The sequence below is a fragment of the Silurus meridionalis genome, chromosome 4 (assembly GCF_014805685.1).
Source record: "Silurus meridionalis isolate SWU-2019-XX chromosome 4, ASM1480568v1, whole genome shotgun sequence".
Lineage (NCBI taxonomy): Eukaryota > Metazoa > Chordata > Actinopteri > Siluriformes > Siluridae > Silurus > Silurus meridionalis.
This window is the reverse complement of record NC_060887.1, coordinates 38,959,039-38,975,614: the sequence shown is the minus strand read 5'-3', so window position 1 is coordinate 38,975,614 and position 16,576 is coordinate 38,959,039. Positions and strand designations below refer to the sequence as shown.

At 40.9% G+C, this 16,576-nt stretch overlaps 1 protein-coding gene across 3 annotated transcripts in view; it reads right to left on the bottom strand.

The window, feature by feature from the left end:
- LOC124384323 (rho guanine nucleotide exchange factor 4-like) overlaps positions 1–16,576 on the bottom strand; it is an 89,264-nt gene that overhangs the window by 4,376 nt on the left and 68,312 nt on the right. For 2 of the 3 annotated variants that reach the window (XM_046847072.1, XM_046847073.1), the window contains 7 exons: positions 15,532–15,677; positions 6,039–6,218; positions 5,582–5,776; positions 3,938–4,117; positions 1,312–1,544; positions 1,048–1,177; positions 540–671 (listed from right to left, as the gene is read on the bottom strand). In XM_046847072.1, coding sequence (XP_046703028.1) covers positions 540–671; positions 1,048–1,177; positions 1,312–1,544; positions 3,938–4,117; positions 5,582–5,776; positions 6,039–6,218; positions 15,532–15,677 — 1,196 coding nt within the window. Of the gene's footprint in view, positions 1–539; positions 672–1,047; positions 1,178–1,311; positions 1,545–3,937; positions 4,118–5,581; positions 5,777–6,038; positions 6,219–11,821; positions 12,467–15,531; positions 15,678–16,576 lie in introns of those variants that run through there. The other variant, XM_046847074.1, reaches the window with a different exon arrangement.

The window sequence follows — 16,576 nt, the reverse complement described above, 5'->3', positions numbered from 1 at the left end:
ATGACTTTTTTCTTCTTCTTGCGGCTGCTCTCGTTAGGGGTCGCCACAGCGGATCTACCTGCATGTCTTCCCTTATAACATCCACAAACCTTCTTTTTGGCCTTCCTCTTTTCTTCCATCCTCAGCATTCTTCTACCGCTTCATACACCCCATGTTCCCTTCTCTACTCATGTGCAAACCATCTCAATCACACCTCTCTCACCGTGTCTCCAAAACGTTCTACATGCGCTGTCCCTCTAATAAACTCGTTTCTAATCCTGTCCATCGTCATCACTCCCAACTAAAACCTCGGCATCTTCTCTATACTTTTCATCAACATTTTCAAAGTGAATATTGCATCTGTAGTGCTCTTTAAACGTGACATTGTGCCTTTACATTTATGGTTTTTGACAAACGCTCATATTCAGCGCAACTTACAAAAACAACTTACATTTTTTTACAACTGTTGAAGTATAAGGGCCTTGCTCAAGGGCCCAGCGGTGACAAAGTTCAACACCCTAAACACTGAGCTAAAACCACCCATCTTTTCAAGCTCTCACCTTTTTACAGTGGACCATCTGGTGGTTGAAAAGGAAAAACATGCGCTGCTGGCTCTTGGCATGAGGTGGAGAGATCTTTGTGAGCTCTCCAGAGTAGATCAGATCTGAGCTCCTGCTGAGGATGTCTTCACCCTGATATATATATACACACACACACACACACACACACACACACACACACACACACACACACACACACACACAGTGTCAGGGTCCTGTCAGTTTTTTGCCTGCTATACTTTTCTTGCCCACCAGATGTCACTGTGCTCCTCACAAATTGTCTTCAGCCGAAGCCCCCTCATTTCACCCGTATCATTACCTGACCTTACCAACACCCTTGTGGCTGAACGAATCTTCACTATTATCCACAAAATCTAGTCAAACATCTTCCCAAAAAAGGGTGGAGGTTATAAGAACCATAGGCTAAATGTGGAAGAGGGCTTTTAAAAAGCACTTTGGTCAGGTGCCCACAAACATCTGTCCATATAGTATTAGAACATAGTATCACCTCCCAGTACTCGATTGCGCTCTGCCACTGAGCGATCTTATCAACGTTCTCCAGACGCCGCTTCCTCTCGTTTATCAGCCTGGCCACGTTCTTCATCCCGTTTAGAGCCGCCTCCACATCTTTGTAGTCCCTAAAATATCATGGTAGAGCATAAAATAAAACACTGTTTGTTCATTTTGTAGCTTATTTTTGGCAATTCATCCAGACTTTCATCCAGAACATGTTTAAAGGTCATATAGTTTTAGATGGAATTCTACTGCACACCTGTGCTGGGGGTTGGTGTACTTCAATAACTCGGCCAGCTGCAGTGGGTACTTGCAGATCTTCTGGACAGGAGTGAGGAGGAACCCGTCCAGAGAAATGTCAATCATCTTCTGTAGCAGACGGCAGGCCTCGAAGAAGAACACGTACTTGTTGAGCTTCATTAGCTTGGAGAGCTGGACGCAGGCGTTCGGGTGGTTGTTACAGTACTCAGAGTAGATCTGGAAATCCGTTTGCTGGAAAAACCACAAAGGTATAATGACACAAAGATTGTATTCATGAGATTCGTTAACATTGCTGATCAGTTGGATTGAATCTATAAATCCATATGATCAGTGATGTCAAAAATTATGCAATTAATTATAACATATGGTGCATCAAAGAGAACATGCTATAAATGGCCTTAGACATCAAAATTAACATGACAGCTCTGATTAGATTTATTAAAGAGAAACATGGTAGAGATAATCATAGACATCAAAGTTTACATGTCACAACTGAACACGATCATCAAAGGGAGCATGCTATCATGCTCATACTTACATCAGAGGTAACATGTAACCACTGATCACTCACATCAAAGGTAATATGACCACTGATCACTCACATCAAAGTAGCATGTAACTGCTGATCACTCACATCAAAGGTAACATGTAACTGCTGATCATTCACATCAAAGGTAACGTAACCACTGATCACTCACATCAAGGTGACATTTTAACCACTGATCAATCACATCAGAGGTAACATGTAACTACTTTTCACTCACATAAAAGGAAACATGTAACTGCTGATCACTCATATCAAAGTAACATGTAACTGCTGATCACTCACATCAAAGGTAACGTAACCACTGATCACTCACATCAAGGTGACATTTTAACCACTGATCACTCACATCAAAGGTAACATGTAACTACTTTTCACTCACATAAAAGGAAACATGTAACTGCTGATCACTCACATCAAAGTAACATGTAACTGCTGATCACTCACATCAAAGTAAAATGTAACTGCTGATCACTCACATCAGAGGTAACGTGACCACTGATCACTCACATCAAAGTAACATGTAACTGCTGATCACTCACATCAAAGGTAACATGTAACTGCTGATCATTCACATCAAAGGTAACGTGACCACTGATCACTCACATCTAGGTGACATTTAACCACTGATCACTCACATCAAAGGTAACATGTAACTGCTGATCACTCACATCAAAGGTAATGTGACCACTGATCACTCACATCAAGGTAACATGTAACTGCTGATCACTCACATCAAAGGTAACATGACCACTGACCACTCACATCAAGGTAACATGTAACTGCTGATCACTCACATCAAAGGTAACATGACCACTGACCACTCACATCAAGGTAACATGTAACCACTGGTCACTCACATTAAGGGAAACATGTAAATGCTGATCACGCACATCAAAGGTAATGTGACCACTGATCATTTAGATCAAAGGAAACATGTAACTGCTGATCAATCACATCAAAGGTAACGTGATCACTGGTCACTCACATCAAAGGTAACATGTAACCACTGATCACTCACATCAAAGGAAACATGTAACCACTGATCACTCACATCAAAGGTTACATGTAACTGCTGATCACTCACATCAAGGTAACATGCTACCACTATTCACAGCCATCAAAGGTAATGTGACCACTGATCACTCATATCAAACGTAACATGCTACCACTGATCACTCACATTAAAGGTAACATGTAACCACTGATCACTCACATCAAAGGAAACATGTAACCACTGATCACTCATATCAAAGGTAACATGCTACCATTGATCACTCACATCAAGGTGACATGTTACCACTGTTCACAGCCATCAAAAGTAACGTGCCCACTGATCATTTATATCAAAGGTAACATTCTTCCAATTATCACTCCAAAAACAAAGGTAACATTACAACTGAACACGATCATCAATGGTAACATGCTACCAATGATCACAAATATCTAAGCGAACATGCAACCACTAATCACTAACATCAAATAGACCATGCTACCACTGTTCACAGCCATCAAAGGTAACGTGACCATTGATCACTCATATCAAAGGTAACATGCTACCACTGATCACAGACATCAAATGTAACATGCTACCAATGATCACTCCAAACAAAGGTAAGATGTAACCACCAAACACTCAAATCAAAGGTAACGTTACAACTGAACACGATCATCAAAGGTAGCATGCTACCACTCATCTCAGTCATCAAAGAGATCAAGGGTATACATTTTTGTAAGCTTTGATCATCAAATGCATCAGGGTTACAGTTTCATTGTTGATCAATGACATCAAAGGTTGATGTCATTAATCAAGCTCATAATCAAGTTAGTTCTGGTCATGAAAAATAAAAAACAAGGTGATATTGGTGCTGAATTATAGAAACATCTGCCAGATGTCGATAATGTATTGAATGTCCCATTGGAATAAGGTGACAGAAAAATTCGGTCTACTTTGATTATGTTATGAGAGAATTATTAGAGTGATTTCTATGCGGTGAGTTCTGTGTGTGTTGGGTTTTAAGTAAACTGCAGAATCAGGAAGAATTGAGTGTAATTAGGGATCGCACAGTTTTGAACGTACATGCTCTAAAAAGCAGGAGCCGATTTCACTGAGATGAGGCTCATCCTTGTTGAACCTTTTCTCCAGACATTTCAAGAACTTTTTCTGGAACCGATAGATGTCCTCGATGTTCCCAAAGATGGTGCACAGCTGCTCCTCTGTGAACATGTCCATGCGTTTCCGGCACTGCTTGATGTAACCCTATGAAGAGCACAGAAGGTCAAACAGAGGTCATAAGCTTGGATCAATAGGGTTAAACAAGTTCAGCAAAGGTTATGTGAACAGAACAAGATCTAAAAAAAGAGGATATGGCACTGATGAATACAAGTATTACAACGTCTTCTAACTCCGGGAAGCAAGCGGAGAATTAAATATAAAGTGAATGACGAGTCCTGACTTGCTGAAGACTTCCACAAAAAAATCCCAACTTTAGTCCTGTGTTCCACCTTAAAAAGATTTCAGGTTTCCACATTGTTGCCAGAGCTCAGGATCATTTATATCTTACACAAATGAAAAGTTAAAGGTTAAGGTTCTTCCTCAAGGGCCCACTAGTGCTAGGACTTCAACCCCTTCAATCAGAACAGTTCAACATTCTAACCATTGAGCAACCATTTCCCTGATACCCTGTAGCCCTTTATTGAACTGGCTGAGGTGTGGTTGGATTTTAGACAATGCCAGTACAGCACAACTACCACTATGGTGGTGGATGGTGGGCAGGGTGAGTCCTGGCCCATATGGAGACCAACAAGCAAATCTAGTGAGGCTTCTATTTCCTGACAGCTAGTGACTAATCAGTTTCCATTTTATTTAAAATCGTTTAGACAAATTTGTTTAGCTTCGTATTGTTTTAAGCAAGACATCATCTAGCACAGGGGTCACCAAACCTTTCTCTGTGAGGGCCACATAAATTTCCTCTCTTTAGTGGGGAACATTTACTTACTTATGCATGTGCATGTGGATGGTGGGCGAATCTAACAAAAGTAATAATAACCAGAGGTGGAACAATAGTGGATTTTCCCAATTCTGAAAGCGAGGTTTAACACTTCACATAAAATAGTACTGATAAAATAAAATAAATAGTACTGATCATGAAAAAAATGGGCTAAAGGTAATAAATGTGAATATAGTCATTAAAAATATAGTTAATAATTAATTAATCAAAAATAATAAATATAATATAGCGCTCTCCGTGCAACCTTTCAGCAATTCGCCTCTAGAGGCCGCTCTCGTTATGGCAGCGGAATGGAAGCCGGAAAAACTATCGGTATGGATTTTTGCAAATAGACTTCTAGTAATTACTCGACCTCTATTTATAACTAAGGACATTTTAGTTTAAAAGCCAGCCTTTATTTTTATTAAAGACAGTTATGATATGAGTAAAACATTTTAAATTACATTTTAAAAATATGTCTCTGTCATTGTTCAGAGGGTCGTTCCAAATGTAGGGGTATATTCAGTCCAGGGGCCATAGTTGTGGTCTAGTACCATTAATGGCTCTTGTGTTTATCCATCTGTGGAATCCATTAAAACTCAACAACAGAGGGTTCCAAGTCTAATCTAAATATTTAAAAAAGCTGTAAACATTAACTAGCAATAAACTATTATTTCTAAGCACCAGTGAATTAGATTCTTGCTGAACAAAGTTATGGACTTAATGGATCTGACCTCACAGATGTCCTTCAGATGTTTGATGTAATCCCTTTCGGTGCTCATTATTTCGTTGATGACGTTGGTCCTCATCTGCTCTTTGCAGGGCAGGCCAGGTCCGAGGAGAAGCCCAACCCCAGAGCTCTGCTCCTCCTGAGCCTCCTCCAGCTGTGCCAGGTAGTCCTCCATCGGCTCATCCTGGTTTACACGCAACTGGGGGAAGACAAGCAGGGTTTTGACCCTATCTTCAAGACTTACAGCTTTATATTCTGTTGTACATGAGTTAGTGTTGATGTTCAGGCTTGTTAGCAGTATTTTATCGTAAATAAGCGTGAATCCAAATACTGTCTGTAATTAACATCTTTGATCTACATTAGAAACCAAATGGAGCACATCTGAAAAATCATGCTTTATGTTGTTTAAGTGTAACCTGTGTCAACAGGAAGGTTTTGAGGAGCATTGAAATTCTCCTTACTCTGACAAAGCTGGCTGGAAACCAGCCCTCGCTGTCCAGGATGCGTCCCCACCACCACTCCTTGTTGGTGGCGTCCACTACTTCAATGACATCTCCAGCCTTAAAGCCGAGTTCCTGGTCATCCATGGTGACGTGATCCCATAATGCCTCGGCATACACCACGCTGCCATCGCTGATCAGCTGCAGAGGAGAGAAACATGGTTATAATACACATGTTCAGTTGCTTGTGAGTATCATCAAGTGACTTTCGACTGCAACGAGCCTTTAGGGCTTTACTCAAGTGCCCAGCAGGACAACTCAAGACCTTCTGATCAGATGTCTCCCACTTTAAACACTGAGACTCTTTAACATGTTTTGTAGACCCCTCGGTATCCTGTTAGCATTTTCACCCTGTGCTTTGACCCTTGAATCATTTTCAAAGCACTAATAAATAGATTTTTTATTTAAAGACTTATAGACTTATAGTTTGTATTTTTGGTGTTAGTACATATTAGTGTTGGGACCAGAACTAGAACCGCGGTTGACCTCGTGATAGTCAGATAGTCAAATAGTCAAAATGGCACTCAAAATGGGTGAACCGAACAGAAATCCACAGGTCTGAAATGTTAATGTTCTAAACAAAATATATGTACTTGAGAAAAAAATCTAATGGTTTCTCAATAAAAAAAGGCAAAAAAATTAACGCAGGGTAACTCGAGACTAGAGACAGTGGAAAGCAAACACAAAATCTAAGCCACAAATCATCAAAAACAAATTTAAAAAATGTGGCTACGTCTACAATGTTTTAGATTAATTTTGGATGAAAAAATGCCCAGACTAAAAACGCCGTCTCAGTGTGGACCGAGGACCAAAATAGAGAGACAAATATGCGTTTTCAAATGAAAACATATTCGTTTTTTACATGGCCTTTCATTCAGTGCTGTGCCAATAGGGAAAATAGGGACACCTAGTGGGCAAACGGAGTAAAGCAAAGGAAAAGCCTAACTAAATCCCAAATCCTGACAATTACAGTAAGTCTTCACTCCTAGAATGGGATATCGAGCAAATCCGTATTTCAATATATTTAAATAGAATTAGCTTCCTGCCAATCCAAAAGCTCTGAGTTTGCCATACGAGTATGTTATAGAAGAATAAAAACACACATCAGGCTGTTACAGAAAATTCAATCCTAATGGGTCAGTGCGATGAAATGAAGTTACAGCTTTCACCCCACTGGCTTTTATTAAAATATCAGGATATGCAGGATATCATCTCTGTATTTTTGCACAGTGGCCATGTCATGTCTTCTGTAGAGTAAAGAAAGCATGATAGAAATAGAACTTTGGGATATTTTATGGCATTTCTTTCTCTCTCTTGTCAATCCGTCATTAAAGATAGGGGTTTGTTGCTAGGCAACAGGACTGCATAATTTATTTATTTTTTGCCTATCTATGTCTTTCAGTTGCAATTTCTGCCAATACGATGTAGGAGAATACTAACCAGGGTTACATAAATTCATATATTCTTCTGAATACATATAAAAATGTACTCTTATAGCAACACTATAATATGCACAAACCTCACTTCCCCCACTGCAAAGACCTTTTCCGATATGTTTTTACACTAAATGAAGTTAGTAAGATAAGCCTTTAAAGGATTAAAAGATCTGAAGTGAAGGACTTCATTTCACATCATTTGATACAGGTTCTTTTTCCATACAGCTCAGGACTACACAAGATCAAAACCAAAAGTCATAGCCAACAAGTCAAGATCAAGTCTGCAAACCAGAAAATCATTTTAAAAACCAAGTGTAAATTTCAGCTAGTTAATTATGCTAGTTATCATGCTATTTAGTTATGCTAGGCAATTGTCAAATATTTGTACAAAATCATAGTCAACATAGTCAATTCCATGAGACCAATGCTCACGACCAAGACAAGTCCAAGTAAGACTTCAACACATATCTACAGTGATATATTGTCTTTGGTTTTTATGCTGTTATACAGCATAAACCTTCTTGCGTAATACAGTGGCCCATCGGTCCCGACACTTCTGGATTGTGTCCTGAAAGCCTTTTTTTCTAAGCGTGTCAAGCATCTTCTGTGATTCCCATGGGATCTTGGCAACGGTGTCAAAATCTGAAACTTTTGAGCTTCATCTTTGGGAAGAGGGCAAAGTCCGCAGGAGCTAAATCTGATGAGTAAAGTAAAATCATGTGGCTCCTTCACCGACGATCATCGCGCACGAGTTTCTTTCTCCTCCCATACCGAGGGAGAGCCATCTCCAGTCGTGTTCCACCCCATAAGGATAATGGACATTCAAAGAAGTAGATTCCGACCCCTCAAACATCCCAAATCCTCTAGAGACGTACCAATGCTATTTGGATTCCACTTTATGTAGAGTTTGGACATTGGACCTCTTTGAATGTTTAAAGGCTCTGGCATGGAGAAGCTGGTGTTGGATCTGTGATGATCTCAGATTTTAAAGTATTTTATGAGTTGCTCAGTAGCTCCTGGTTCCACGACATCAACTGACTGTATAAGACTGTAGAAAGAACATCACTCATAATCACACACTCCAGTGCTCATGTTAGTTCTCACTCTCCAGTGTTCTGTATTGTTTAAAGACTCTAATCACACTCTTGATGTCACTTAAATGAGGATGGGTTCCCTTTTGAGTCTGGTTCCTCTCAGGGTTTCTTCCTCATAACATCTAAGGGAGTTTCTCCTTCACCACAGTCACCCCCAGGCTGCTCTTCAGAGATAAACACAAATCATTCACTTTAATTCTCAAACTCTGTAAGAATAATTCCTGTTTTGGAGCAAATTGCTAAGGTTGGTGAGGTGGAGCAGGGTTGGCTCAGTGGTGGAGGTTCTGTTCTAGTGACCAGAAATCTTAAGTAAGCCTAGTCTGGTTTAGGTCTCAGAAGGTTGTACAATATTATAGTAAGAGTATAAAGAAAATAGTTCAAATGTATATAGCTGATTTTTCCTCAATAAACAAACCACATTAATGGCAGTTCAGCTAACTAGCATTTTATAAGTACATTCGAAATAAAGCTGCTCGTGCAGTGTATCTGAGATCATAAACCAGCTGAGCTTTACAAACCCCCGTTTACCAACTCAGCTCATCGAGAACTGTGCCTGTAAAAGTAAATCAAGAATCGCATTGCACAAACTGTAATGTAATTTAGAATATTTATTCATTTAGCAGATGCTTTTATCAATAGAAGTAGGATGTAATCTGAGCTCGGAGTTGAGTAATCGAAGACTTTCAGCGCTTCTCTTAAGCACCTGGAATATGTGCAGAGAGACAGAGATGGAGGTAGTAATCATTTTTGTTCATTTCTCTGTTACTGGTGGACCAAACATTTGGGATTTCAAATCGTAACCTACTAAACCTTTGCCTTAAACAATTCATTTCTACAAATCCAATGCGAATACACTTTATAAAGTCATAAGTTGAAATCGACAAAAAAAGTACTGGAATGGATCTGCTTTCTATAGGTTGGATATGGTGGAAGATCTCCTGCTGTAGAGATCCAACCCTACTGGGATGAATGTGAACGCTGACTGCACCCCAGGTCTCTTCACCTCCTCACCGACATAAGTACCTGACTTTACTAACTCCACAAATCTCCACAAACTCCAATGAAACATCTTTCCAGAAGATAGTCGATCTTAAAAGAGCAGATAGAGACTAAATGTAGAATGAGATGCTAATAGCAACCTTATGCTCAGGTGTCCACAAACCTTTGGCAAAATCATAAATACAGTCAAATGTACAGTAACAGGGGTTAGAATGTGTCTATGGTATTTGATGCACTGCAGTGGCTGAACTGTATTATTGGACGAATCGGTGCATGCTAAATGTAATTTAGATAAATGTAGAGATTTAGATGATGAAAGGCACGCAATACAAAGGAAATGTTGCTGAATCCTTCTTCTTTTATTGTTCATGTTGTTCCAGCTGAGAAACATCAGCTTCTTTAGCATTCTGGTGCACTCAACAGGGATTAGAAAAGCCCCCATGATAGCTGAGGCGAGCAAACAGCTAATCCATTTTGCTGAGTCAGCGATTGCATCTTGTAGGTTCAGAGTCTTTTATACTGTAGAGTTCCTGTGACATTTGCAATATATGCACAGACGTTTGTGGACACCTGAACATAAAACTGTTTTGTCCTTCTTTTTAAATATCCCATTCCACGATTAGTCTCCAGTTACTTTTTTAATAACCTCCACTCTTCTGGGAAATATATTCCACCATATTTTGGAGTGTGTTTGTGTCAATTCAGATACAAGGGTGTTAGGGAAGTCACATAGTGATGTTGGTAAAGTGTGAAGGCCTGGAGTGCAGCTTTCCATTTAAACCTCAATAGGGTTGGAGATCTATAGTAAATGATCTTCTACCCCAACCCATGGAAAGCATATCTTCACAGAGCTGGCTTTGTGTACAGGCACATTATTATGCTGGAACAAGTTCAGGTCTCCTAGTTCTCTGAGAAAAATTCAGGCTTCCACAACCAGTGATGTTCTATACAATTGTGAGCCTCTAAGAACCAGATATGGCTGGAGAAGTCAGGTGTCCAGATACCTTTGTTCAAATAGAGTATGTTGGTGAAAATGCCGATCTGTGTGCAAATAAATATGACGTTTTAGATTTTTAGTCCAAATCGTAAGCCTCTCGTATTCATTTTTTTGTAATTATCTTATATTTGCTGAATGTCTTGGTGCCATGACCCGGATGACGTTAACACCTACAGCATTCATTATAGAGCAAAAAACAACTAATTGATTAGATTCCATGAGTCATTCCTGCTTGGAATCTTTGTTTTAAGGAATAAAATTTAAATATTGTTGCCGACGTTATGTCACAATTACAGGCAAAAAAATTTACTGCGATTTTTTATTATCAATAAAAATGTCTGGTGGGATGAAGACGTTTTTTCTGGATATGGTTCACCTGTATGGTGGTATGGGGGTGAATACTGATTCCTATTACAAGCAGCATTTTACTGCCTGCTTGATCAATTTATTAATCATGATTTTCGAGGACTGAATACATAATAGTTAACATTCATACAATGAGTAAATAGATTTCATTTTTGAAAAAAAAAAAGAAAAAAAAGTTGCTAATTCCAAATCCTGATTCATTTCACATTTTTGGATGAAAATCGAGCAAAATAATCATTTTTACCTAAAATCATAGTATATATTCAGCCATAAAATGTGTCCACACTCTACAGTGTCCGTTACGTAACAATGAAGAGACCTCATAATACATGATTTTTGCATCTCCTTGTTGCCTCATCTTCTGACCCAATTTCTTATATTCTTGTTGAGCTATACATGCTCTTGAGATACCAATAATCCTGTCCCTTTCTTCTTCCTAGACCTGCCAGATCCATCCTGATTCCTCACCTCTGGATGAAATTGAGAGACCACTCGGAGGATGGAGCTGAGGATGTTCTCCAAATGAACAGCCTTAGGAACTTATGAAGCCAAAAAGATGGACGGTTTTACATTTGAGTCTCCAAGAGACTAGAATGAATGGACATTCGATGTTTCCTTTCGAACTCGGTTCCTCTCAAGGTTTCTTCTTTGGAGCTTTTCCTTCACTGGCTCGCTCACGGATGGACTGATTTATGATGCTCTGGGACGATGTCAATTATTTAAATGGACATACAAATAACGTCGACTTGAGTTATTGTCCTAATTAATGAAATGAGAAGATCTCTGTAGATGATGCTGTGCGAAAAATGATGAAATGAATAAATAGACAGAAAGAGAACGAGATGGCTGTACCTGGGATTTTATGCTGCAATCAAACCAGAAGCCCATCGGGAAAAAAAAACGGAAGTGTCCCACGTCCCCCTCCCTCTCTCGCTCGTCCTGCCTGGTCTTCAGAAAATGGTTCTCTGTGCGTTTACTGGAAGGCGAGGAGGAACACGAGGACCACGTTGATAACGATGAGGAACATCATGATGAGAAAGACGACCACACGCTGCGTCTCTGGCTCCATGTTGCAGCGGAGGAGTGTGTGGAGGAGGCCCGGCCGAGGCCTGACGCTTCTCACCCAGCTACGAGCCATACGGACCTCCTCAGTCGATCCTAAGCCTGATCCTCGGATCCTCAGATCCTCACCTGGTTTGCCTCCTTCCTTCAGTTTTCTTGCTCCGCTGAGCCGTCAGGAGAATCCAAATTTCACCTCGTTGATGTTTTTGCCGTTCATGATTCAGAGCTATCAGGCCTTTTCTTGCATCTCTTGTCCTCTTTCTTTTTTTTATCTCTCGATCTATCTCTCTGTCTTCACACACGTGTGACAGGATGATGGATCTTCTCGTCCATGCCCGTGTTTGCTCCTGTAAGTAAGCACACGATGGGCTGATCACAGAGTCTGCTCAGAGCTACGCTGGAACTCTCCTCCATCACACTCGCAGCATCGCTCTGCTCTCACACGCCTTTCTTTTTTTTTCCCTCCTCCTTCTCTCCCCTTCATACTGCGATTGACCAATCAGAGAAGCCGTTTCTCCACCGTATCCTGGAAACCAGAGTGGTTGAGGCAACGCTTAGCAACCAGGGAGAAGGGTGGAGGTGGGGGGAGGGAGGGGAGTGTGGAGCTGACTTCTTATTAGACAGATCATCCCTCTCTCTCTCTCTGTCTCTCTCTCTCTCTTTCTGTTTTGCCACTTGCATCCCTCTATTATTTCATCTGTATCTCTTAAACATCTTTATCCTTCTCTCTATCTATCTATCTATCTATCTCTCTATCTATCTATCTATCTATCTATCTATCTATCTATCTATCTATCTATCTATCTATCTATCTATTGACTCACACACTCTCTTGCTGTATTTCTCTCCAACTATTATTCTATGCCTTTTCTTGCTTTCTCACTCTCTCTCTCAGCAGAATACCTTACCATGCACACACACACACACACACACACACACACACACACACACACACACACACACACACACAATCCGGTGTTCTCAGGCTCAGTTTGGAGGCTCAGGAAATCAGACTGAATAAATCCTCATCCATCCTTTTCAGATCACAACTCGTGGATTATATAACACAATGGATGGGGCGCCTGTCTATTTCAGGGTATCTCTCTCTCTCTCTCTCTCTCTCTCTCTCTCACACACACACACACACACACACACACACACACACACATTTACACTAGCCAATCCGAACCCCGGTGCATGTTTGGAGGGTGGGAGGAAACTCTAGAGCCCTCAGGAAATGAAATATTTGATTGCATTTCTCAAATCTTTGTCTCCTGTGAACTTCTTCATGTCTATTTGGTCCAGTGGGTCTTTGACAGAACATAAGTGTGATAATACTCATGGAGCTAAAGGAGTCTCAATCCCTGTCCTTTCTCTCCTTTACTCAAGATCTACATAAACTCAGACTACACCTCCCAATCCTACCAAAAATATCCCTATATACACATTATATGGATATTTGTTCTTATAAATATCCTCCACTCATCTGGGAAGATGTTCCACTACATTTTGGAGTGTGATCCTGGAGATTTTTTTTTTCAACTACAAGTGTGTTCGGTAAGTCAGGTACTGATGCAGGTGAGAAAGTGAGGTGGACTGGGGTGCAGTCATTAATCACATTCATCTCAATAGGTTTGAGGTTAAAGGTCTATAGCAGGAGATCTTCCACTTCAACCCATGGAAAAGCACATCTTCATGCACAGGGTTTGCATTATTATGCTGGAACAAGTTTGGGTCTCCTAGTTCCCCTACAAAATGTACTACTACCACATTGTCCTTTACTATTGTGGGCCTTTAACTTGTGGGGAAGGACCACAGATAGCTGGAGAAGTCAGGTGTCCAAATACTTTTGTCCAAATAGTGTATGGTGAAAAAAGTGTGCATCTCTGTGTGCAGAAAAATATGAAGCATCTGATTTCCCGTTCAAATCATCAAGATTTTTGTATTTATATGGATTTTCTTGTATTTATTTCATATTTATTTAATGTCTTGGTGCCATGACCCGGATGACACAATAACACCTACAGCATTCATTCTAGACAAAAAAAATTAAATACATTGCCTAGATACCAAATCAGTAATCTGTAAGGAATTCCTCTAGAGAAGACCAGAGGTTTTGCTGCTGTAGTAATAGATCAGGATATACAATTCCATGCTGGGAATCAAACTTCTGACCTTCTGGGATGTGAAACCTCCTGCACCATAACACTATATTGAAGCTTGCTTTTGTTAATAAAGAAAGAAGTGGTAGATCAGAGGGATAAAATGTTGGGCTTCTGTTTAAAAATGCAAATCCAATAACTACCAAGCTGCCACTCTTGGGCCCCTGAGGAAGGCCCTTAACTCTTCACTGCTCACCGATCACTCACACCCAATAGGGTATGTGGTAGCTTAGTGGATAAGGTATTGAACTTTGGACTTTGGATTCAAAGAGTTCAAATCCTAGCCACACCAAGCTCCCACTCTTGGGCCCTTGGGGAAGGCCCTTAACCCTCCACTGCTCACTTGTATAAATGTGTTAATTGTAAATTGCTCTGCATAGGGGCATCTGCCAAATGCCATACATGAACAGTAAATGTTGATGCTTGATGGTGGCTTTTTTGGTAGCCAACCATTTTCTACATGAGCCAGCTACCAATGCCTTCTGGGTTCCAGGAACTCAAACCCAAAGAAATTATTGGATGCCTTAATTACAATATAAACAAGAAACCTAAAGTTTCATAAAACCATACCTTATACACACATTTCTATGTTTCCATCTTCTCAACAGGTCTGCTCGTATCTGTGAGACACCTCATATCTGTTTTTTTTCAGCTCTTGATCTCTATTTAAAGAGTATTTTAATTGTTCTTACACCAGCTGGTCTCCTAATTCACACAACACCAAGCAGGAGATGCCTCTGGCCAAGGCAAACTGGCACACACACACACACACACACACACACACACACACACACACACACACACACACATTGCTCAGAGCAAAGCTTTGGAGATATTGTTTAGGTCTTAGGCACATTTGCACCGTCTATGCATAAGATGAACTGTATATGCTTCGTGTGAAACATCCCATACCACATTTGCTGGTATAGCATTATCTACTGAGAAGATGTTCCACTAGATTTTGTGGAGATTTAAGATCAGGAAAGTCAAGTACTGATGGAGGTGAGGTCAGAAGGCCTTCACATTCGTCTTCAAAAGGGTTACAGCTGTATAGCAGGAGATCTTCCACCATAGGTTTGGGTCTCCTAGTGCTCCCAGAACATTTCATGCTACCACATCCACAAATGTCTGCCTACAATTTAGTGGTAACAGCTTGAGAAAGAACAAGATAAGCAAGAAAAGTCTAGAAGAAAAGTGTACAAGCTGAATGGTTTCAGAGTTTATTAGCACCCAATAGCCACTGCACTTATTGACCATTGTCACTTTTACATGAGCTGTTGCTATAGAAACAAGGTGATGCTAATATCTGGCTATGTCTACTGATAAATCTTCTCTCACCTCGTTTATGGCTAGCTGCTCTCCTGCTCCTCCTGGATGAGGGAAGCGATGTCCTGTACTGCGGAGCTCCTCATAAAGGTCCTCATCGCTGCCGGCCTCGTCGCCTAAACCCAGCTTCTCAGGGGCTCCATCAGGAACAATCACCGCTGAGGGACACAGAAAGAGAGAGTTGTGAGTTGTAAATAATCAAATTGCCATGTTGCTCTAATCTACCATGCTCATGTAGATGTCTCCTGTTTAACATCACAAGAATTCATCACTTTCTGTCCACAGGCAACTCGGGTGCTTGTTCAATTCCTCATCATCTCAAGACTGGACTACCACATCTCTCTTCTAGCTTCTAGAGACATTCAACCTCTCCCACTGATCCAAGATGCACCTTTGCATCTTTGTTTCAACCTTCCGACGTTCTTCCAGACCATGTTCTTCCTTAGCTAATTGCTCTCCACTGGATCCTCTACCACTGCACCACTCATCCCTCCATCCTCCATCACTGAACCACTTATTTCTCTATCCTCAACCACTGAACCCTTCATCCTCCACCACTGCACCACTCATCCCTTTATCCTCTACCACTGATCTCTTCATACTCTACCACTGCCCTACTCATCCCTTCATCCTCTACCACTGTTCCACTCATCCCTCCATCCCCTACCACTCATCCCTCCATTCTCTACCACTGCACCACTCATCCCTCTATCCTCAACCACTGAACCCTTCATCCTCCACCACTGCACCACTGATCCCTCCATCATTCACTATTGCACCACTCATCCCTTCATCCTCTGCCACTGCTCCACTCATCCCTTCATCCTCTACCACTGATGTCTTCATCCTCTACCACTGCTCTACTCATCCCTCCATCCTTTACCACTGTTCCTCTTATCCCCACCATCCCCTACCACTCATCCCTCCATCCTCTACCACTGCATCACTCATCCCTTCATCCTACACCACTGCTCCACTCATCCCTCCATCCTCTACCACTGCTTCATTCATCCCTCCATCCTCTACCACTGCTCAATTGGTATCTCTATCTACAGGT